This window comes from Chelon labrosus (assembly GCF_963514085.1).
Source record: "Chelon labrosus genome assembly, chromosome: 19".
NCBI lineage: Eukaryota > Metazoa > Chordata > Actinopteri > Mugiliformes > Mugilidae > Chelon > Chelon labrosus.
The window spans coordinates 15,323,169-15,348,057 of record NC_140352.1 but is presented as its reverse complement, the minus strand read 5'-3'; the positions used below and the strand labels follow the sequence as shown (position 1 = coordinate 15,348,057).

The window sequence follows — 24,889 nt, the reverse complement described above, 5'->3', positions numbered from 1 at the left end:
ATGACAGGCACACTTGCATCACCTCTACGGGCTCTACTCTGGATTCTTTGTGCAGTTTTGATGACCACATCTGGAGGTGAGATGCTCTCATTTGCCACAGAATAAAATTAGTAAATTAAAACGTGAGCATTTATTTGGGGAAACTGTGGTTTTACGTCATTCAGAGATTTTCAGAGCTGAGGACTTTGCAAATGCTTGCTTACCTTTTATTACTGTTTGTTCTACATTGTTTCAAATTCCTATACACAATTGTGTTTAATGATCTAAAATTAGACAGTGCTGGTTTAAAAAAAATCTAAGTAGTAACATGTATTCGTGTGCATACAGTTACTGAGCGGTTCATAGACTTTTTGACTGGAATTGAGCTTTTTAATCATAGTGCCTCCTGTAAATGTCTTCTCCTCTACACATTTTGCAGTCATGCAGACCCCACTGATCCAACCAAACAGGATTAGGTTTCATTGAACTTTATTCTTGCAGTTTTTTTTTTTTTTTTTAGGTGGTTATCTTCGACGACCACACCTGTAGCTGTGTTTCAATTGTACTAGTACTGTCTTCTGTCTCTATTAAGTCTCACAGTCTGTTTTTTTTCTTATTCATTAGAGTCATATCTGAGAAAGCAGCGGTCTTCACAGGTCACACAAGCGTTAATTGGAAATGGTGCATATAACAACATAGAAGAGGCTTTTCATTGAGTTTGTAATTAGTTTGTACCTAGTGTTGTTAATAATTATGTAAATGATCAAATACCGCTCACTGAAACAATACAGTTATTGTAAGATGATGCTATTTTTATCCTGTACTTAACCTTCCTATTGTCCTATAAAAATGTGGTTTACAGACCATGGATTCCGAAAAGAAGTGTACAATGTAAATAGTTGAGAAGAAGCTGGCTAAAAACAGAACTAGGTCATACATTTTTATTGTAAGCTTTAGAAAAAGTCAAATTTTGTAGTCAGTTTTGATCCAGGAGGACAAAAGTTGCATGGACAATTTCATACAAGGGTACAAGTTAGAGGTACTTGACTTGAGTGTTTTATGCTCCTCTTTTACTCCAATAGCTCACAGGGAACTAATCTACTTTAGATTAAGATTAAGTAACAAGTTAAGTAATAAGTGTCCAGTAATATTGCATACGCAAGTCATGCGTTTGCAAAATGACCACTTTATTTTTTAATCAGATAGTTCTTTACTAATTATACTTGCAGTTCTGAATGTGGGCATTTTACTTCCAACAGAGTAGCGTTTTATTTGTAGCAGTGTTTTTTTTTTTTTTTACATAAGGTACTTCTAACTTTACAGTTAAAGGTGTGAATTCTTCCCTCCTCTACTGCCAGTAAACTGTATCAGAAGCGCCTCCAATATCCTGTAAATCTGTAAATGTTCATCACCTTAAAAATAATATGTTACAGAGGCAGTGTTTTACATAAAGCGTAATACTTAAAACCAGTACTGGCGGTGGGTACTGATAGCTAGGATTTCATGACCTGATGCAAAATCCTGATGTAAGATCAGACAAAATATGCAAAACGTGAAACCTCTGTCATGTAGTATCTGTTTTTGCTTCCTAAACGCAGCAACCTGAAGAATTTGTTGTTTAAAAAAATGTTAAATTAACTGACTGAGCTAAGTGAATATGTCGCACATTCTAAGCAAGATGTGATTTTCATGATTCGTAGAGAAATGGCTGCTCTTGCACGCTGTCAGCTGAGTTTGAATGTTGCCTTCCAGAGCACACTCCCTGTCCAATAGGAGGCCAGATCCACCTGACCAGCCTGCGATGCTATTGGCTCTCTGAGTCGAGATCATCCTGGCTTGAGGCGCGGGATTCGTGCAGAAAGACTCGCGGAGGGGATCTCGCTTCTGCGGACGGCCCCGAGCTGAGAAATTTCATCTTCTACTCCTTTCCAATGTGAGGCCCACAGAAAATATCATTTATATCATGCCATATTACTGTGTACTTAAACCAGATATGCTGTCATATTTCTGGATTTGTTTAGGGAAACCACTGTGTGGGTTTGGTTGGGAGGAGAAGCCCCAGAGAGACTCAGTGAGAGACAGGAGATGTGTGCCCAGATAGCTTTCGGCACATTGGGGAGGTGGAGGAAAGCGCAGTGTGCCGGACGATACCTCTTCCTCTGTGAAAATGAAGTTACTGGTAAGGCTTGTTTACCGCTCAAAAACATCAGGGGCTCACATGAAGAAAGAACGAGGTAAGCTCCACAGGGAAGGTTGGCGGGATATATGCTAGGGGACAAAAGCAGAGAGAGGAAAACAGATAAGGTCAGAACTTGCAGTCACAAAAAATAAACAAGGCTTGGACCTACCATTTTTGACATTTGGCTGTCAGCATCTTGTTTATTTTGGCGCCAGGAGTGACCATAGTGGACAAGAGAAGGAGCTGGAAAGGATTGAGGAGTGGATCTTTAGAGATTTGAGTTTGACTTCTCAGTAACTAAGTTTTCAAGTTCCACAAGGTGATTTTGGTTTATTCCTCTTCACGCAGAGTCTTTACCATCTCTAGACAGTTACCTGACTGGATTGGTTCTCATGACTGGCGTCTATGCTGGCACCCAGATACACCCCCTTCCCAGTGTCCCAGACACTGGACAGCACACAGTAGAGGTTAGTAAAGTGTCACATTAACATTGACAACAACACCTACTCACTTGCTACATGATTAGAAAGAAAAGAAAGAAGGATAACTTGATCATTTTAATTATCTTTTTAGATATGTAATCTCTAATCAGGGGTTACCGGTCAGCATTGGGAATCACTGGTCAAAAACACTGATTTGCGACCTGCCGTACTTGTCCCAGAGGGCTATCCTTGACATTCCCAGCAGTTATATGGATCAAGATTTTGAAATAACTTAATTAGGATTTCGGAAAAAAAACAGATTTGTGGGACTTCGCTCACTTTTCACACATGAAAAAGCATTCAAATGTAATTTATAGGTGGACAAAATAGCAAGCTAGAAGTATTTATAAATGGCTGAAATACATATAAGTCACAGATAGGTTAAACTTGGTGTGATCAGTTGAAATAATCAGCTAAGTATTGGGTCAGTGGTGAGAAGCTAAAAGTAACGGATAAAACGGCGGAAACACTCAACTAGCACAGTTTACCTGTATGAAAGATATGTATAATCTAATAATTTGTCTTGTTGATTAAATACGATAAATGAACATACTAGGACATGAAAAAATTAAGCTGACGAAAGAGTGTCCTAGGTTACACTCTGAGCTCTCAGGGTAATTCCTTTGTAACTGAATATCAGGATAAATGTGTGGTGTATGTTGTGGTGTTGTTATAATCCCCACAGATGCTGCTTTTCCCAGGCGTGTGGTTCAGTCATGCAGGTCAGCTTGCATCAGTGGATCTGGTTGTTCGGCCCAGCCCTGTGTCCTCTCTGGCCTGTGTCCAGATCCTTCGACCCTACTGCAACCCCAACCACCACTTGGTGCCTCCAGGTACTGAACAGCATTAGCCGCACAAATGGTCCAAGTTTATCGGCTCGTGTGACCGATAATCCCCTCTTGACTTGTCAGGTTGCAGCTCTCTTCTTAATCCGTTCAGCTGCTGCTCGGCGGTACCGCTGTGCAACACCACAGGGGGCTGCAGCATGGGACAGTACTGGTGCCATCTGCTGGAGGCCTGCGTGCCCACCACCAATCCATGCAGCCCTTACGATCCTGCAGTGACAAGGCGGGGCTTTGCCTTACCGCCTCGGTACCCCGCACTGACACCCTTTTACCACCTGGTAGCAGACCTGCCTCTGAGACTAACTCCTAGCTCTGAATTGAAAACTCTGACCGTGAGTTAACTTTCATTCCATTTAAGTCCATTTTGTGGATCACGTACTCTTTACAGTTTATTATAAAAGCTGATTTTTCTACAACAGCTTCTTCTCCCAGATCGAGGCATCACAGTGTACCCTGATGATGTTGTGGCTATACAACACACTCTCGACTCCGGAGCATTTCTGCACTGCCAAAATAGTGACGCCTCTCTAAACTCACCCTGGCGCCAAAGTTACCTGTCCCTCAGGGGGACGGAGTGGGGAGGGTGGTTGGAGGGAGGTCTCACTTCACTGCCCAAAGGAAGCAAGTGGGTAGATGGGGTGTTGTGTGATCTGAGGATGCTCTATGTGGACACACTACACGGAGCTACTTCTCATGACGATATCTTTGACTACACTCACACAGAGACAAGCACAGCTCCTGATGTTAGGCCCCTGACTGCAGGATCTAACCCCAGTCTGAAATCTAAATTCAGACTTAATGTCATCCACCCGTTGCCAGATGAAAAAAACCAGATTCACGTCCAAATCAACATCCCAACTCTCATTGTTGTCAAGGCCCTTTACGGAGAGAATGCAAGGAGCTCGTGGTCCGGCCCGGTGCTGCAGACCGGAGTCCCCTTTCTTCCATCGTGTCCTGAAGAAGTGCTCCAATCTTCACCTGGCTGTGAGAAACAGTCCAGTGAAGCCTGGTTCTCTTCTGTGACTCTGGTGTTGCCGTCAGTGGGCGTTCAGGTGCTGAACATCAATGTGATGGACTCAGAAAGCTTTCAAAGTCTGAGTGTGAAGGTCTGTGGCTACGAGGCCGTGACAGGACTTAGTGTTGAGCCGTATGGATGCCCCAGGATGCTCGTAGACACATCACAGGTAAGAAAGCACAAGAAATAATTAGCAGCAAACACGTGGCTTTGTTGACAATGTATATGTAGTTTACCACACTAGTGTGAAATGGCAGTTTGTGTCAGTCAGTCAAAAAATATCTTCGGTTTTGTACAGACATTCATATCTTCGAGGCGATATATCCTAATCTGATACCTGAATGTTATCTTACTCTCACTTTGCTGACATTCTGTTTCATATTTTAAACATTAGTCATTTACAGCCAAAGTGGAGAGAGGCTCCTCAGTAAAATTCACGTGGGTGATTGACAACCTAGAAGAGTTTGCCTATGAAGGTGAATCTTACAGTGTGATGTTCAAGAAACCTGCAGAGTATAAGCTCCAGGTGAGCCTTTGGTTAACTATTGAATGTGTTTCTGTTTCTCTTGTTTTAAGCTTGTCACAAATAGAATAAAAAGAATAATCTGTAAACTTTCTGTTAGGTGACAGCGTCCAACCCTGTGAGCTCTGAAAGCCAGCAAATCCTCCTGACTGCTGCTGAAGTGACACCACTGGCTGAGCCGGAGCTCCTGTCTGTCAGAGAGGTTGTAGCTGTGGATGATGTTCACCTCTATACTGTGAAGGTCAGAGTGGATACCTCCCTTCCTGTTACCTTTAGGTAAGAGTATTTTCTTGCACATACACCTGTATTTTATTGATTTTTCCAGATATAACCTTTCAAAGGGAGAGGACAGGCATGCTATGTAGACTTAGCAAGAAAGACTTGAAACACACACTTGAAAAGTTGTGTCTTGTCTGATTATTCATAATCTCCTTGTACTTCCGTTCATGTAGGTGGGAGTTTGGAGACGGCAGTAACAGTGTCGTCCACACCCACCCTGCTCCCTGTCAGACCATGTCAGAAGGACATGGGGAAAAAGAAGGGAAGCAGGTCTATGTCCAGGACTCAGTGAACCATACCTATTCCATCCCAGGTGAACACACATTTAACTCCCAAAAGACCATTATGTGGGATTTAGTTGGCTATGTTAGCATAGATGAAATATAGTATTTATATTCTCTCGCCGTAACTACAAACTGTTGCTATTGTACAGTAAATGAGCCATTCACATCTACATAGGAAGTTGAAGTGTCAGCCTCAACAGGTTGTCCTAGACGAGAGGTAAATTTAAATGTCTTTAAATACACATATACATAAGTAGGGGGCTCCATAAGTAGGGGGCTCCATAAGTAGGGGGCTCCATCTCTCCATTAATTTTTAGGGTCCTTGGCCTGGAAAAAGCTGAAGACCCCTGTCCTAGACACTTGGAAAAGAAGGAGTACTAAGTTGATTGCAATCTGCAACCTCCACTTAATACTACACATGAACTCTTTATAGCTGCACGGTTATAATACTGTTTTATCAAAGACAATTACAATTTAACTGACTCTGCAGTTTCCCTCAGCTGTACTAAAAATTATAATCTTTTTCAACTCATTGCTTTAGTTTTACACCCCATAGCTTTTACTGTTTTGGTCCACTCTCACCTCTCATCACCATGGCTCCAACAGCAGTTAACGGACTGTAAGGTAGTATAGCTGCCCAGAGTGACGAACAACTCAAAAACCAGTCAGCCTTAATCAGATGCCCCCATCAGATGGCTAGTTACCATATTATCTGGTGTTTTATAAACTATATCCACTGATTCATGTATCATTGGAAATATTTGCTCCATTTATGTCTAATTGAAAATATGCCCTTGACATTGGTTTCCGATTTTTTATTTTTTTTTAATTATCTTGGGAACATTAAGGAAGTATCAATGGCACCATAGTTGACAGTTTAGATTTACTATATAACAAATAGTTTTCTGTCTGTTTTCTCTCTCCAGGGGACTATACACTTCATGTTCAAGTCTCCAATCAATATGACAGCAGAGACACATCCGTGAAGATAAATGTCCGCCATCGGTTAAATAGCCTCTTCATTTCCTCTTCGACTTCGGTGCTCCTCATCAAACAGACGTTCCAACTGGAGGCTTCCATCGAGCCTTCCACCTCTGCTGTTTTCTACACCTGGGACTTTGGCGATGGTTCCAAAGCTATCCGCGGCATCCACCGTAAAGTCAGCCACAGTTTTGGATCTGCCGGAATTTATAACGTCACAGTATGTGCCAGCAACACTCTTACGTCTTTGACTGCCTGGGTTGTGGTGGTAGCTGTGGAGAAAATCTCTGGTTTAACTGTCACCCACAACGCACCAAGAGAGGCAGGCTCTGTTACGGACTTCAAAGCAGAAGTTGCCACTGGTACCAGTCTCACCTGGGATTTTCACTTTGGCGATGGGTCCCAGCTGGTAAACCTTATAGATGGTTCCATCTCCCATGTCTATAAGTTTCCAGGGAACTATAAAGTAGATGTAAAAGTCTCTAATTCGGTCAGCCAGGCTCATCAGTCTATCACTGCTGAGGTCTATAGATTGACTGTTAGTGGAGTTCTCCCAACAGAATGTGTAATAAGTGGAAAAGACATAGAGCTTACTGCTCTGGTGAACGGTAACATTTCCAGTCTGACTTTCCATTGGCTGTTTGGGGAGGATTCACCTTTGTCTGTAGTGACAGGACAGTCAACAGTCATGCATGCATTTCCAAGCCATGGGATTTTTCGTCTTAATCTGACTGTGTTTAGTTCTGTTACATCTGTATCATTTAGTACAAGTATATGTGTCGAAAGTCCAATAACTAATGTTGAGGTGTGGCCATCACAGGATGTAGTGCCAGTTGGAGAAGAGGTGTGTGTCACAGTGTTAGTTTCCCCTGAACAAATGACAGGTTACCACTTTAAGTGGTTCACTAAGCCTTCTGGCTTTTCTGCCATGACAGAAAACTCTCAGAAATGTTTTGTCTTCAGAGGTGCAGGTGTTGAAGAGGTGTCAGTAACGGCAAGTAACAAAGTGAGCAACAAAACAACCAAAACTGATATCACTGTTCAAGAACCTGTGAGTCAGCTCTCTGTCATGCATGATAGTCAAAGTGACACTCTGACCGTCAATACATTAGCGTGCTTTTGGGTTGCCAGTTGCGTTGGCAGCAATGTGTCTGTGCTGTGGGACTTTGGAGATGGGTCTCCCACAGAGCAGAAGCACAACGTATCACATGTCTTTACCTCAACGGGTCAATTCACAGTTACTGCCACAGCATTTAATGTTGTTAGCCGTGACTCTACAACCCTCAGAGTCAATGTTTTATTTCCTGTTTCCAACCTTTCGCTTCACACCAGCCAGCCTTATGGTGTGGTAGGAGAGGAAATCCTTGTCACAGCCATTAGCAGCGCTATTAGCAGCACAAGCTACTACTGGACAGTAGACGGCATCACCTCAATGAAACAGGGTACTTATCAGTTTAGATTTATTGTCCCCAATGCAGGAGTACATCGAGTAAAGGTTATAGCCCAGAACCTTGTGAGTAGAAGGGAGGCAGCTATTTTAATTGAGGCTTTTGAAAGAATACAGAGTCTTCAGATTGAGTGTCAAAGCCTGATAGATAAGAAATATGTACCTGCCCATGAGGAGCTGCTGTTTATTGCTTCAGTCACCAAAGGCTCCAACGTCACTTATGACTGGCGTTTTACACAGAGTGGAACAAATCGACAAATTACAGGAGATCAATGGATTTTTCGTGTGTTAGCTGAAACCTCTGGCAGTATTTCAGTTCATCTTAGAGCTTCTAATGTCTTGAGCGAAGCCACCAGCAGTGTTTCTTTACTCGCAGTAGAGCGTGTAACAAGTGCACACATAGCAGCACAATCAAACATTGTGGCCCTGCGGAAAGTAGCGAACATCTCTGTATTTGTGGATACCGGGTCAGACTTACATTACTTTTGGTATGTGAATTCAGATTTCTCACCCCTGCAGACACAGGAACCCTTTCTTCTCTACACTTTTTCAAGTCTGGGCCATTGTCTTGTCAGAGTTTCAGTTCAAAATGTAATTAGCCAGAGTAATTACACCAAAGAGTTTTTGGTTCAAGAAGAAGTTCAAGGGGTGGACTTTCAAATTGACAGCAAGAAACATCCTTTTTACGTCAATACAAGTGCTGCTCTTTATTTTCTTGGGTTCATCCACAAGGGCAGTGACCTCCACTGGGACTGGAAAGTTAGAACTGCCGAACAGAACCTGTTCACCTCCACCAATCAAACTTTTACTTATAGTTTTCCACATGCAGGCACCTACCAGGTGTATTTGAATGTCTCCAATGGGATAAATTGGCAGGTGGTTTCACACAGTGTCACAGCCCAGGATGCAATCCAAGGTCTTCTGCTGAATATTAGCAAGTCTTCTTTATGTATTGAGGAGCAAGTAATGTTTACTTCAACAATTTCCAAAGGCAGCAATGTAAGCTATGTTATAACTTTCAGAAACAAAGGCTGGATACATAGTCAAGATATTTTTGAAGGCCAGTTCACCACATCGAGCCTTCCGGTTGGGAGGCACCAAGTTGCATTGAAAGCTTTGAACCAGGTCAGTAGTGCTGAGGCATCCTCTAGCATCCTGGTAACTGAGCAAATTCAAGGTCTGCGAATTGTCAACTGTTGTTCCAGTACCCTAGAAGCTCTTAAAGGAATCCAGTTTAAGGCAGAAGTTCAAAGTGGGTTTCCAATCAACTATACCTGGATATTTGACTTGGAAATGTCTGGGCTCACGTGGCTAACAGGACAAGAAGTAACCTATACTCCATTGGAGAATGGCTCATTGTCTGTTAGTGTACTTGCCAGCAATGGAATCTGCTCCCAAAGGATAAACAAGACTGTAAAAGTTGAGTTGCCCATTAAGAAAGTCAAACTTGTCTGTAACTCAGAAAAAGTATTTGTTGGACATACTGCCGGGTTTTCTGCAATAGTGAATGAAGGGAGCAATGTCCAGTACCTGTGGGATTTCGGAGATAACACAGAGGAGTTGGTGACAGACTCAAGTGTTGTCAGTCATACCTACTACTATACTGGAAAATACAGCGTCATGGTCAAAGTTCTCAACAGTGTTAGCGACACGTCCACACAGCTACACATTGTAGTAGAGGAGCTTCAGTGTTCCGGCCCACAGGCCGTCATGATCCAGAGCCAGTCCACTATCTTCAAATCCATACCAAGCTATTTTGAAGCGAGCGTGGACGTTAACTGCTCTGTTTACAGGACTTCCTATCGATGGGAGTTATTCAGTGAATCATATTGCACCAGTGACAACACACATTTGTCTGGGAACAGCATCAATCTGGGGGATGCAACGTCCCCTTTTCTATTACTCCCAAAGCATACTCTCGATGTAGGACGCTATTGCCTGGTATTCACAGTTTCCTTCAAGGGAACTCCTCTTCTCGTCCAACAAAGGACCAACATCACAGTTGTCCACTCCCCATTAGTAGCCGTCATTAAGGGAGGCTCCCACAGACTGTGGCCAAGCCTCAGTGACCTTGTCCTTGACGGATCGGAGTCTTATGACCCTGATATGGAAGCCGGAGTAGAGGACACACTACAGTATCAATGGACCTGGATGTCAGCGGTAATCACCTTCTGATGTTACAGCATTCTTATTGTTATTGCAATGTCATGTCGTAGAGTGTAGCATAAATTTCTTATTGTCAGTAAAATCTGTACTTACAGAACTCCGCAGAGTCTCCTTTTATAAAGCCGCCAATTGGGAATATGAGCAGTAGGATGACTATACTCAGCAGTCAGCTACACCCAGGCACAGTCTACCTTTTCACCGTCACTGTGCATAAGACAGGGAGGACACCTGCCTTTGTTAACCAGACGGTGAATATTACGTATAATCTTCCTAACCTATTTCTACCCACTTCTTTATCAAATAAATTGTATTACAGTTCTGTCTTACTCTGGAGCCCTCACTAATGTCGTACTCGTTTCAGGTAACTGTTAGTGAAGCTCCAGTGCTTCCTTTGACTGTGGAATGCGCATCTTGTTCTGTACTCTTGTCTGCTCATTACAACAGTTACAGCACGCCTGTCGTCCTTGCTGGACAATGCGGAGAATGTAATGACCAGGTTCAGGTAATAACTTACAATTTTTAACTTATAGTTAACACTTGGTGTGCATATTGTTGGAGGCCCAATTAATTGCAACATGGAGTTTGAAGTGATTCAGTTGGTTAAGTAGAAGAATAACCATTAGAAAACAGTTGGTTATTTGCAAAATACAGTACAGTAATAACACAGTATTGTGATTCATATATTGTATGTGTCTTCCCACAGTACGAATGGAGAGCTGAGCATCAGAGTGGCATTGCCATAGACCTTGATGAGGCCACCACCCTTACTGGGAGACATTCTCCTAACTTGGTGGTGCGTTCAGGTGTCCTGCAGCCAGGGCAGAGTTATTCCTTCGCCCTCAGTGTGTCACAGCCTGACAGCGGGCGGTGGGGCAGGGCCAGCCTTATGATACAGCTGAACTATCCTCCCCACGGCGGCCTATGCGATCTCAATCCAGAGTCAGATATACGTCTTCTGGAGACAGTGGTCACCTACAATTGTTCAGGTAAGGCTGTGATGTTAACAATACCACATCAGTATCTTTTTCACCAGTCAGAATGAGTAATTCTATTCTGTGGAGCCTCTTTTAGTGACTTGATTGCGTATTGTTGTATTTAACAATGTCTGTCTTCCCTTTTGTTAGGTTGGCAGGGTGGTCAAAGCAGGGCCTCTCAGCTGATCTATACCTTACAAGCAACATCCTGCCAACCCACTAGTAATGTGTGCCCCATGCTCACCCTCTACAGGTGAACATTGGCCTCGGCTTTAACTTATTAACTGACAAACATTGTGTTATTATAACCTACTAAATACTACTAAAAACTCCAGTGTAAAAATGAAATAATTCTTCCCTTAAGGGGTATTCAGTCAACATTCAGCTGCCTGGTCCCAATGGGGAGTCCAGGACAACAGAAAAACACATCCGTTATCACAGTTATTCTGCTGGTAGAAGACCATCTGGGGGCAAAGACCGTTGCTCTGAACAGGTAAAGATTTGAGGTAATTGGTGCAAAATGTTAGGTGCTTTTCCAGCCACCGTGCTTGGTCAAAGGTCAGGTAAGCCATTTGAGGACAACACACATCAGGTCCAGTGCCTCTGTTAAGATTTTGTAAACACTCTCATGGTCTTGATTCCACTTCCCAGAACGTTGACAGTTGAAAACCCTGCATGGGACGGAGCTGCCAGTCAGTGGCTCAGAAACAAGTGCCAGACAGAACTGTGGGCCTTGGTCCAACATGGCAACCCTCAGGAGATCATCCCTTATTCCATTGCTGTTACCAGCAAGCTCAATCAGGTAGGATACCTACCCTACATTTTTATTTTTCAGTGCATGAAATGACACTTTAAACTAGTGTTAATTATCTAGCTGCTCATAACTTCAGACTGTGAGCATCATGATGTGTTACTAAATTATGAATTCCATCCTCATCTACAGATGGAGTTTGGACGGACTGCTGGGGAACTCACGGCCAGGAGGGAGATCCGTGGAAATGTGACCCAGGCCCTCGTCTCTCTCCCTGTGTCCTCCTTGCTGGATGTTGATCAAATCAGCTCAGCACTGTCCCAGTCTACTGTAAGAAAGCAAAACCACATTTTTTCCTTGTTATTCTCATCTCGTAATGCACATGTGATCTGTAATATTACAAACAATTGCCTCAATAGAGAGAGCTGGAGGATCTCAAATATTAGCAGTAATTTGCCTGTTTGGAAGATGTGCTTATTGGCTGTGTGGAAGAGAGTTAAATGAGAAGCTCAATACCACCCCCACTGTGGTCTGTTAATTAAGAAGCCACAGCCAGCAGCATGTTAGCTTAATTTGGCACATAGATTGAAATGGTGGGAAACATCTAGCCAGACTGTACAAGCTCAATATAATCTGCTTAACATCACTCCCTAGCTCACTAATAGACTTCCAATACCTGGCTTTTTAATAAAAAAAAAACAAAGAGTATTAATTAGTATTTGCTGTTTTACAGTAGAATTTGTCTGGAGTAATCTTGCAATTCCTTCGAGCCAATAAATAAATAAAAAAAAAAAAATATATATATATATATATATGTGTGTGTATATATGTGTGTATATATATATATATATATATATATATATGTATATGTATAATGAATTTGGCATGAAATATAATTATATGGACAGTCTTTTGTCCTTGTTTCCAGTCTTGGTGCAAAGCTAACTGGCTGATGGTTGTAGGTTCATATTTAGATGCTTTCATCTCGATCATGATTGTGATCCTATTACAGCAGTATGACTTAGCCCCTAGTTATATGAAACTGAATAGCTCCAGACACAACTGTCATTGACCATTGTTAGCAGAAGGCTAAAGTACTAGCAATATTCAGCAGAGCCACTGATCACTCAACACTACGCCAACCACAACGACACATTTAAAAGTTGCAGGACAATGAAATTTCCTTTCTTTCTTTTTTGATAACCCTCTATTTTGGGTTGATATGCACTGTAGATATTTGTTGCAAATGTTATGAAAAGACATGTGATTGGCCAAAGTTTCCCCATCAATGGCCAGATTTTCCAAAGCTTGAAAACACAGCCAAAAATATGTGCTGCAGTCTTGTTTCCTATCAGATCTCTTAAACTACAAAGTAAGGAAAGTTTATTGTGGACTTCTTGCCCAAGGATACTCAAAAAAGTATTGGCTGTTCCAGCTTTAATGGACTGCCATTGCCATCGACATTAAGAATACCTTCACACGAGAGTACGCCAGGGTCATCTAACTGTATATCTAAATCTAGCCAGTGTTCTTTTTTTCTTTTTGCTGTGTGTTGAATTTACATCTGTCTATTTTTTGTAATTCCAGGCTGTTCCTAATGAGTTGGTGTGTGAGAGCTGCCAGGAGAAAGTTCTGGAGTCTGTGAGGAAGATGATTCATGTCATAGAAGAACAGACGAGTCCCGCTGTTTTGCCAGCTGTTCACACAGGGAGAAACATCCTTGATGTTATAGGTGCTGTTCAACAACTATCTCTGGCATGAAACAGCCATGCACTGGTGTGAAACTTACTAAATATGCTTTGCGTTTCCAGGTAGCACCCTGGCGGCTGGGCCCGAGACAGCCAGTGCTTCCAGTTCTCCCCCCACGTACTCAGGCACTCTGCAGGCAGCTTCAGCAATCGCCTTGTCAGCGCTGGGCCATGCTGGAGCTCTGATGCGGGCTTTGATGCGTTTGCAGGTTCTCGGTGAGGAGCCCTTTTCACTTTCTACAAACTATATCAACACAGTTGGTTTCCAAGGAGACCCTTCTGAACTCCTCTGCACTGACCGATCAAATCGCTCCGACCAACTTCCCACTGGCCTTTCTCAGTCATCATCAGCTGATGAATCTGAAGGTTCTGGTCCGTGTCAGTTTCATATCCCCAACTCCCTTACTGCACACCTAAGGAGTGAGAGGTCTAAGGTGGTGCAGGTCCTGTTTGATATAGGTGGAGCACTGGAGCACAACCCTTTGCTGACAGCAGCCGACCCTCCAATCTCTACTTCTCTGGTTGCCATGGAGCTCACCACTCCTCAGGGTCAGCCCATACTCATCCAGGACTTGGACCCTGAGCAAGGTATTAGGGTCACCCTGCCCAACAAGTACCCTGTGGAACAGGGAGATGGGGGACTAGGTGAAGCTGGAAATGGGACGTGTCTTTCTGTAACACTCCCCACGGAAGGACAGTTGAACTTCACAGTAAAAGCTCTGGATGAGCTGGATGAAAATGCAGGTTTATACATCTCCTTCAACTTCAGTCTGGCTCCAGGTACAGTATGTTATTCTTCAGTCTCTACATCCGTCCTGTTAAAAGAACGACTAGTCCTAAATTAATGATAGTTTATAAGTTGCAGTAGACACATGACATTTCACGATGTCAAAACTTTTTGTGGAGTTAAAAGAGTGAACTAAATTTAAGGTCAGTCCTGCAGCACCTACATTATTATTAATCAGCCTTCCCTGTATATCTGTGAGTTTCTGCATGAATTATATATTTCAAAATTTTCAAAATGCATTTTGCATTTCTAGGAGCTACTCCAGCCAGCCTGGGACATGTCAAGACAGAAGTGAGCTCTGCCGTGCCAGGGACTAATGCATCCCAGGATTCCCTAGTGAGAGAGTGGGCTCTCACCCTCTCTGCTCTGGCCACCTCCTCAGAAGAAACTATCTTTCTGTCCCCACTGTGAGTCCCAGCGCTCTCGTGTTAAGTGCCCTGATTGCTAATTTGATGTTGATAATTTGCTTCATGAGAGTGGATTTCCCTCCACAACAGCTTGAATGGGACAGACAAGCCTCTCTATGTCAACCTGACCTCATCTCTGGTGGACGGCGGTCCTGTCCGAGTGTCGGTGTGCGTGTTCAGCTCTCTGTGCCGGTACTACAGCGTGAAGGAGAGCCGTTGGAGCAGTGAAGGTCTTCAGCCACTGGAGGGCAGCACACTCCACACGGCTCACTGTCTCACCCAGCACCTCACCATGTTTGGGGCCAGTTTGTTTGTTCATCCTGGGGCAGTTGTTCTGCTGCCACCGGTATGTGAGACCACAAAGAATAACAAGGAATTTTTGTTACAGCACCCGACACACAAAATATATATACGCTACCAATCCCTAAATATAAAGCTGGGATCAACGAGCTCTTCCCTTTCTCTCTGTCATGCTTTATATTTGCAGTCAGGAGGACCAGTGCGGAACATGGTGGTGGGGATGGTGTGTGCCGTCCTGGTTCTGATTCACCTGCTGGTGGGGCTCATTGCCCACAAATTGGACCACTTGGACACCCTGAGACAGAGCCAGGTCCCTCTGTGTGGTCGACCGGGACTGTACCACTATAGAGTGCTGGTCAAGACCGGCTGGAGGCCAGGCTCAGGTCAGCCGAGGGCAATTAACAGAATAGAAGAATAGAAGTGTATTTTTACATGAGATTTTTTTTTTTAAAATGTTCTTTTTTTTTGTGATGGAAATGATTAATGCTGTGTATCAGGTACCACAGCACATGTTGGCATCAGTCTGTATGGTGTGAACAAGAGCGGCTCCCGCCATCTGCAGAGGGATGGAGCTTTTCAGCGTGGCAGCCTGGACCAGTTTCACGTGGAGACGGATGACAACCTGGGAGAGGTTTGGAAAATCCGCATCTGGCATGACAACACAGGTGCCTGCAGAAATATAAAGCGAAATTACCCCCAAGTTCAACAAGTTATTAAAGAGTATGCAGTTACATTGGTCTCACTTGATTCTGAAAGTAATCAGAATAGTTTAATGTCATGTAAATATAGGTTTGGACCCATCCTGGTACGTTCAGCATGTGGTGGTGTGGGACCCTCAGACCGACCACATGTTCTTCTTCCTGCTGGAAGACTGGCTCTCTGTGGAGAATCAGAAGAATGGCACCGTGGAGAAGGAAGTTCTAGCCTCGTGTAAGCTTGTGCATGGTTCTTTCAGCTTGCACACTGCAATAAAACTTAATAAACAGGTAGACGATTTATCAAAAGGAGCTGTCAGAATTCCTCATGTTTTTGTCCACATCAGGTCCAGAGGAGCTCACTCAGTTCCGACGGGTCCTCGCCTCCCAGCTGATATTTGGGATGGCCGAGCGTCACCTGTGGTTGTCACTGTGGGAACGTCCCGCTCACAGCTGTTTCACCAGAGGTCAGAGGGTTACCTGCACTGCCCTCCTGCTGCACCTCTACCTGGCGCTGGGGGCTTTGTGGTACGGAGCTGTTGGCACTGAAGGGCACAGGTGAGCTGCTTTATTTTCGGTTCATGGCATAAAAGATTTTCCAGATATCAACCGTGCAGGTCTGACGGGATCATTTGTGTCCCTTTTACACAAGTGGGCCGGTGTCGTCCCATCTGCTGGTTAACATGGAGACGGTCGCCGTGGGGATGACGGTTGCCGTACTGGCGTTTCCTCTCCAGTGCTTCCTCTGTTTCCTGTTTAGAAAAGCTCCCAGCCAGGTGACTCAACACAGCTTTTGTTTTTGTCTGACTTCTTATTCAACCTGAATGTTTTGTCGAAGCCGGTCCTTTGTTCTTGGTCGCCCCCTCCGTGTGTTGCTGGTTAGAGGTCGTTGTAGGCTTGTGCTGGTCGTGCGTCTAGACTTTGTTTTGCTAGACTACAGTCTAATCTCAATATGGAAACACAACAAGTGAGTGTTGGCCATTTATCTGAAAGTACACTCACTAATGCAGGTGTGTGTTTATGTGTGGCCGTAACCCAGGTAACCGTGGACATGTCAGTTCCTCCATCTCCTGTCTGCCACTCTGTGGAGATGGACGTCTACCTTGGCCAGTCGAATCTCTCCGGCCCTTCATTCCTGTCTCTGCCAGATTCCTCTGGCCCAGTCCGAGACAGTACTTCATCTGTGAGAGCACACACACACACACACACACACACAGATGGTTGATATTCTAGTCCTGACTCATTTCTTGGACTCACATTCCTAGTGTTCTTCTGTCTGTAGTTGCTGGAGAGCAAGGCGTTAGACTCCAGTATCTTGGACTTCTGGGCTGCCTCTGGCTTGGCGCCCCAGACAGACGGAGCAACGCTAGAGAATGGCATGGTAGCATGGCCATCATGTGACAGCCTCCTCTTACAGCCTACCGAGACAACCATAGGTCTCGACGTCTGCAAGGACTCACCACTGCAGGGTCCTGCTCGCCAGCTGAGGAGGAAGAAGGCCTTGATGCAGCTCCACCTTTCCTCACCCAGGCCCACTGTCTCTGCCACAGCTCCTCTTTCAGAGGACATTTCCAACTCTCCCCACTTCTCAGATGAACTTGGCCAGAAGTGTCCCATCACGAACCCCTATCCAGTCCAAGTTCACAACCACAATCTGACTACACTTCTAACCGTGTCTGGTGAGAAACCTTTTAAATGAACTGAAAGGAAATCAAAGTTTATTACTCGTGTATCTATAGAAAGTTTTTTTTTTTTGTGATTGTTTGTAGAGGAGGACCTGCTAATGTCTATAGCAGCAGCAGCAACAGAGGAGACCGCAGATGCAACCAACAGCAACTCAGACAGCGGCTGGGATTCCCCTAGAACCACATCTTCTTTCTCAACCACGTAAGGATCACCTCTAGGAATCACACACATGCGCTTTCTTGCAGTTCTACGTTGCTCGTTGTTCACTCATGTGATTCTGTCGCTTTCAGGCGGAGCGTCTCCTGCAGCAGCTGGTCAGAGCAGAGTGAGGATAAGTCCCTGTATGGAGAAGACATCATCAAGCCTGACCTTCAGTCCTATCCCTCGCTGTGTGAGACGGGACTCCACAAGTGTCCTTCTATGCTGTCTGTGGACTCAGTGGCAAGCACCTTCCTGCCAAGCCCTTCTCCTGACTCCACACGGTCGTCCTCTACCACACGCATCGGTACCGGCCAACTTTTATTTTGTCCGATGTGCCCCAACCGTCTTGTCAAATGAACTCAAGTACCCCTTCGTTTACTCCACCTGCCACAGATCAGACTTAGGTATCGTCATAAAATCAGTCCCAGATGGCAAACAAATCTATCCAGACACTCAACTGAACACTGGCCCAGTAATGTCACGTACGATCCCCATATCGTGGATCAGTATCTGCCATGGCTACAGGCTGGCACAGAGCAGATCTGCAATTATCTGGCATAGCGGAACAGTAAACCCCATGATGTAGATGGGTAGAAGTGAACCCCACTGGTGGCCTGGATCTTGCCAGTCGTGTCTAGGCTACAGCTAAAACACAAGACTTTTAGATAGATGTGGCCCAAAGATTATTTCTATTCAACTGTTTATCTCTACATGTCCCTTTACCTACATACAAAATCTATTTCAACCATATCCATCACTAGCTAAGGTGTACTCATCACGTTTAGCTATCTGTTTCAGCTTCTTTACTCACTTATTTCAGCAGAATACAGTGCAGGTGTATAGCTCAATATGTGGATATACTTTTTAAAGTTCAGATCAGGATGAATGTAGTATTAGTAGTATAGCATTCACCCCCTAGAGTACAATTACCCCAGGTTTGGTTTTTACGGCAATGTGGGACATGACAATCCGTTACCTACCTGTTTAGTATATTTCTATTCACAAGGTTTATATTGTTTGAAATATCTTTTGTTCAATTCTACCACTGTAGGGGTTGTTCGAGGTCAGCCCAGCTGGGTGCTCCCTCCCTGGGCACTGTGTATGATTTACCCACTGGTGGCTGTGCTGCTAGGAGCCTGCCTGGCAATGGTGGGACTCTATGGGAGTTTCTTCTCCAGAAGAGTAGTACTCATGTGGCTGATATCAGCTACATGTGCCTTCCTCACCTCTGCTTTGCTGCTGGAACCTCTCAAAGTGAGTTCAAAGTCCAACTAATTTCTCAGATGTTTGCCGCTGGATAATTCATCTGATTTGCATGCTCTTTCATGCTCAGGTGTGCGTGCAGGCCTTGATCTACACAGCGCTGTGGAGGCCGGTGGATCCAGAGGTGGAGGAGCAGCTGGCTCAGGAGACCACTGTGGTAAGAGCATTTGGAGAACACAGCGGGAAGGTTCGCCCGCTGTGTGGCTACGGGCTGCTGCAGGCGAAAGAGGAGGCCCGCAAAGTTCGAGCTCTGCGCTCACTCATGAGGGTGAGAATGAAACTGACCAAAAACATTCAGAGGCAGCTTGTCTCCAGAGAAATCTCATCTTTTGCCTTTTTCCTCTGCATCTTCCCTGTAGCACTGTGTGTGCCAGCTGCTGTTTCTGTTGCTGGTGCTGATGGTGAACTACCAGGACAGAATAGAGCAGAGGCAGGTTAGGCTGCTGAACTCCGCCGTCAGACAACGTCTTCACACTGCACCCCTGGGGTTTCCTAACCTCACCTCACTCAGAGAGTAAGGGCAACTCTCAGCTTCCTGCTGTCAAATCACCACATCACGCCAGAAACATTACATCCACACTGTGCAGAATGTGGAGAGAACATCTTCAGCAATTGACTTTGTTGGTTCTAATAGATAAACTACCATCCAGTATATAGTATCGAATAGGATGTCTTTATTATCATTGTACAAGTACAGCGAAATTAAGGTGACCTGAGGTCCCCTCTTAGGTGCAGTAAAAAAATAAAAGTAAGGAAATGTAAAAAACTAGAATAAAAAATATGTACAAAACTATAGACATTAACATGACATAACACTGTTATTGCACATCACATGAAGTTATTGCACTCTATTCTAGTAAGAGTGCATTGTGTTGCTGCATAAGACAAAAAGTAATGTAGGAAGACAAAATTCCTCACTAGAGGGTGACACGGGAATCAATTGTCGCTCCCATCCCATCCCGAGCCCACAAAAATACTCCCGTCATATCCCGATCACGTGACTGCCCCCCCAAAAAAAATCCTGTCCCGCAAAATCCTGAGAGAAAGACTCCCAAATCCTGTCCCGCTCCCTGTGTTGTTGTCTAAAGTTATCAGACTCTGTTGCCCCACTTGTCCCCCATGTAGCATGTTTGGTTAATCGCGGTCAAATCGCTGAGGTTGCCTTGGAAATTTAGGCTACACGCGTTATTTTTTAATTTAATCTCCGGCTTGTCCCTCTCCCGTTGATTATTTGCTCTTTCCCGTCACTATCACGTTACCAACAGTGAAATTGACTCCGGTGGGAATACCGTGACCCGCGGGAGTCCCGAAAATTTCACCCTTGGTTTGTTTTGAAATTCTAAAAACTAATATTATGCCCTGTTCACATCGTGGTATTAAACGGCATCTAATGTGATCTAATCACCAGTGGACAGCTCTAAGTACAGGTGTGAACACATCTAACATGCACTGAGGAGGCATTGAGATTTGAAGCTCGACCAAAATTGGTCTGGAACCACTCCATTGGGAACTGATTATACTCTGGCAAAGATCTGCAGGGCCAGCCTGTTAAATCTGTGTGAGTGGGCTTTATGTGGTGATGGACAGAAGGAATGGACATCATCTAAGCTTAGTGGAGTATAATGTGTTTACAACTAAATGGCTTTGATTGGTTATTGGACTATCCACTTGCACGAAGACGTATGTTTTTCTGTCACTATGGGATGTGTTTCAACCGATAGAGAAACATGCCCTGAGATCTTAATGAAATCCAAATGGTGTGTTACTAGACTCATACCCCAATAAAGATTTTGAGTGGCTACCCCAGGCCTGGGTAATTTAACGCAATAAGGAAATTAAAAACGCATTTTGAAGTTTAAGCAAACTTAACAAGAAATGGAGCAACTAGTTTGTTTGCTTGTTTTGATTACAGCTTACAGTATATTTGGTGGGTTATTTAGAGTATGTGGACAGAGTCAACCAAAATTACAATGTATGTTTATGCTAATGAAAGAACCATGTTTCTAATATTTCTCTGACATCACATTGACAATCTCTTGGCCCTCCTTCCCTCATCCAGCTGGTCAGATACAGAACAGTGGATCAATCACACTTTGGCGCCACACCTCCACCAGAACCCCACGTTACGCCTCGTAGGGTTACCACAGCTGCAGTACACTCACGCCCTCGGCACCCTGTCAGTTAAGCTTCTGGGAAACAACACTGCAAAGACACGCCAGCTCCTAGCTGACCTGCACGCGGCGCACAAGAGCAGGAAACTGTGAGTGCACCATCCGTGACATGCTCAGTGTGTATTCATTAGTACTGAATTACTCTAATGAGGCGTGTCCCATTAAAATCTGCCAACAAGCTAAACAGTGCAACTTAGTTTTCTTCTGAAAACAAATGGAGCAATAAAAGTTTAATGTTTTCTCATGTAAATTACCCCAAACTATTTTGTACATTTCATAATGAGGGTTAATATTACATTGCATACACTGCAGACGTTATTTTTCATAATGGTAACCGTCTATTGTGATGATAATTGTATTTAATATGCTTTAAACAGCGTTGTTTGTGTTCTGATGCTTTTCTAATTGTGTTCTTTTTCATTCTGTTTTTGCCCCAGGTTTAAGGCTCTTTCTATAGACTTCACACACTACCACAGAGAGTCTGGTTTATTTCTATGTGTGTCCATACAACTAGAGCGGGCTCAGACAAGAGTCACCCCCTTCCTCTCCATCCATCCGCTCCTCATCCCTTCACCCTTCTCAGGTCCGGACCTTCAGGTGGCTCTGACGGTAACAGTCTCTGTAATTCTATCTAATAAACAATTCTTTCATACAGAACTGAGCTCTCACGTTACGCAGTCCACTTTTTATCCTGCAGATCCTTCTTCTCATCTCTGCTCTACTAATCTTGTTTGGGGAGCTTGGGTCTATGGCTACTGAGTGTGCTCAGCATCTGCTCCAATGCAGTCACTGGTTCCAGCTCCTCTTGGCCTTGTTGTCACTGGCAACAACTGTCCTTCAGCTGTGCTGCCTGTCTCTTGTTACTTCATGTGTTTCCAAGGTAAAGAACAAAACACAACACTGTAAACTGCGTAACTTATCGCTCTCACTAACCTAAAAGAATATGTGTGTACCATTTAGCTGAGGTCCAAACCAGACAGCTTCATCAGCTTCCATAGCGCAGCCCTCCTGGCACAGAGGTCTTCTCAGTGTGCAGCTGTCTTGCTCACTCTGCTTGTTTTAAAGGTAAATAAAAGAGCTTGTTCATTTGCAGACAGATTAACCACTTTAGTGAACGTCTTCTCGTTTTCATCACTCTCTGTTCCAGCTGCTGGGAACCTTACGGTTCGTGCGGAGGTGGGTGGTGATAGGCAGAGTGCTGCAGAGAGCCCGGGGGGAGCTGGGGGCTCTGTTTGTCCTCGTACTGCTGCTGCTGCTGCTCTGCATTCACCTTGGAAACACGGTACGAGGAGAAACTTTCAAATGAAACAAATGTTGATGTCAGAGAAAGGTGTTTGCAAGAGTTCTGCCTGTATTTCAGCTTTTTTCCCAGTCGGTGGAAGGTTTTCTGTCACTGCATCAGACCAGCGTCTCGGTGCTCTCCGTCCTGCGTGGCCGGATGGTGCTTCAACGACTCTGCAAAGTCCATCCAGTCTTGGGCCCTCTCTACGGGCTGCTACTGATGGGTGGAAGTGCTTGGCTCTTGGCCAGACTGTGTGGAGCTGTTCTCATTCGTACATACAGGTAGACATAACAAGATTCTTATTGTTTCTTGTTGTGTTTGTGTTTTTGGCAAATTTTGTTGGAGCAACACAACAGCCTTTCAAAACAAGACACTGTCAGTCTTTACATACTTTATATTCTAAGGCACACTTGGAGTGTATGGATGTGTAGCTCAATTATTACCATGTTTGGTCCAGACATTTGTCCTTATGATGGAAGGATGAAATTTCGATCAGTTCACCAAACTTTAATACAGATTGTTGTGAAGGGGACATATGTATTGTCACATTTCGGGGTATAATCCAGGCAATAAGCATAGCAGCATTTCATTCAAAACCACAGATGTAAGTGTCAAGTTTTGAAGTAGAAGTCAGGGAATGTCCAGAGTGAATTGGACTCAGTATGCAACAACTACGAATGTGTGTAGCATCAGTGTACTCTGTACAAAATTATATGGTGATCCATCAGCAGCAAAGACCAAAACCATAGATACCAACATGATGTGAGAGAAATCATCAAAAGCAGTTGACTGCATCCTCTGGCAACCACAAAGTCTCAATCCATCCAATATCTGTGAGGAATGTCAGTCTACATTTTGCTACCATGTAACCCTCAAGAATAAGTGCATAATATGTATTGAGTATGTGATAGCTGCTAACTCATTTCCTCCAAACAGACCCCCATAGAGAATAAAGCGGGATTCATTGCTACCTGTTGTTGTGTCCCAAAGGGCAGAGCAGGCTGCGTTGTTTCTTCCATCCATTGAACCTCAGGACTACGAGATGGTGGAGTTCTTCATCAAGAGGCTCAAGCTGTGGATGGGACTTACCAAGGCTAAACAAGTAAACAGTTGTTTTGTTAATATGCGTTTCATTTTCCTGCTTCGTTCACGTTGCTGATTCAGCACATTTCTTTCCCCTCACATTTAGTTCCGGCACAGGGTCAAGTTTGAAGGCATGGACATCCCACCTTCTAGATACTCCCGGGAATCTCGTCTCTCCACCCTGTCTTCCACCCTCCCTTCGTCCGACTCCGCGTCCATGTCCTCCTCCTTCTCATCCCCCCGGCCGCTGTCCTCGGCTCTCTCCATAAGGTCTGTGGACTCTGTGGTATCAGAGCCAGGGTTCGAAGTCCAGTCCTACCTGGACAGCCTGGTGCCCTGCGTCAGTGCTGTGCTCTCTCGTTTCGATCGGGTCAACCAGATAACCGAGGACATTCACAACCTGGAAATGAAACTGGAGGAGGCGCAGGCCAGGAGAAGGAAACACTTGATAGATAACAAGGAGAACAGTAAAGGAAGATTTGCAGAACTAGAAAAGCTGGAGGAACCAGATAAGGAAAAGGTAACAGCAGAAGTTAAGCACAGGAGGAAGGGTTTTCTTTATCCCAGACCGCGAATCTCTCTTCCATCCTCCTTTCCTTTCACTCAGTCCGCACTTCAGTCCTCTGCTCGATCAATCTGCATCCTTCCCCGCACACGTAGCTCCTTCTCTGAGTCTGAGTCAGGACCAGTCCAGCCTCAGACCCCCGGAAACGCACCTTTTTCTCAAGGCGCCAAGCCTGCTCCTGGAATCACTGGTTTGTGTGCAGGTTCTTCTGCCTTTGGCAAGTTCCCCCGAAGAAGAGCTTGGCATTCTGGGAGTTCTCATTCAGCTGACGCCGCTCAGAGGGCCTTCCAACTCTCAGGAGTTGCTTCGTGTAGAAACGGAGGAGAAAACGTAGCATTCGCTAACGCCAGACCCAGAAGTGAAGAGGGGGTAAAGAGACATATCACTGATGGGGTTCCCGTCAAGAGAAAGGCCTGGATCGCCGAAGGACCAGGGACTGAGTAAGAGTAAATATGTGTTCACACTGAAAGTAAGCTTATCTGTTGCCCCATCCTACTCTTTATGGCTGGGCAACAGAAGAACTGACTGAATCTTTGTTGTTATCTTCAGAAGTGCCAATCAGCTGGACTGCGTTTGTTGCATCTTTGGCACTGTAAGAGGATGCACTGTTCTGATGAGATGACTAGTGCTGTTCAGGCTCCTCTTTCATTATTTTATAGGTGTAGCCTTTAAAAATGCAAGTCTGCTCTGCTCTGATAACCTAGGTTGACCTAGAACACTCTTGCACGGAAGTCATTTACCAAATCAGATGATTCAATTACTTTTTCAGGCCTTTCTGCTTTTCTGTCTTAGAATC

The 24,889-nt window shown here is 44.5% G+C and overlaps 1 protein-coding gene across 1 annotated transcript; it reads left to right on the top strand.

The window, feature by feature from the left end:
• Positions 1 to 24,537, top strand: pkd1b (polycystic kidney disease 1b; the record flags this gene model as incomplete). Its single annotated transcript, XM_084567464.1, has 42 exons — positions 1 to 76; positions 1,732 to 1,912; positions 2,001 to 2,158; positions 2,507 to 2,625; positions 3,326 to 3,473; positions 3,552 to 3,817; positions 3,905 to 4,669; positions 4,895 to 5,026; positions 5,124 to 5,299; positions 5,476 to 5,615; positions 6,513 to 10,174; positions 10,276 to 10,428; positions 10,542 to 10,682; positions 10,884 to 11,166; positions 11,305 to 11,407; positions 11,519 to 11,647; positions 11,806 to 11,956; positions 12,098 to 12,235; positions 13,493 to 13,637; positions 13,717 to 14,433; positions 14,694 to 14,847; positions 14,938 to 15,193; positions 15,335 to 15,530; positions 15,645 to 15,812; positions 15,937 to 16,077; positions 16,190 to 16,400; positions 16,495 to 16,618; positions 16,882 to 17,025; positions 17,125 to 17,521; positions 17,612 to 17,729; positions 17,819 to 18,033; positions 18,781 to 18,983; positions 19,063 to 19,260; positions 19,352 to 19,506; positions 21,052 to 21,252; positions 21,601 to 21,772; positions 21,861 to 22,043; positions 22,124 to 22,228; positions 22,311 to 22,445; positions 22,524 to 22,726; positions 23,436 to 23,547; positions 23,635 to 24,537. 42 exons carry the CDS (start codon positions 1 to 3, stop codon positions 24,535 to 24,537), a joined length of 12,477 nt encoding a protein of 4,158 aa, XP_084423590.1.
• Positions 24,538 to 24,889: the final 352 nt, after the last annotated feature.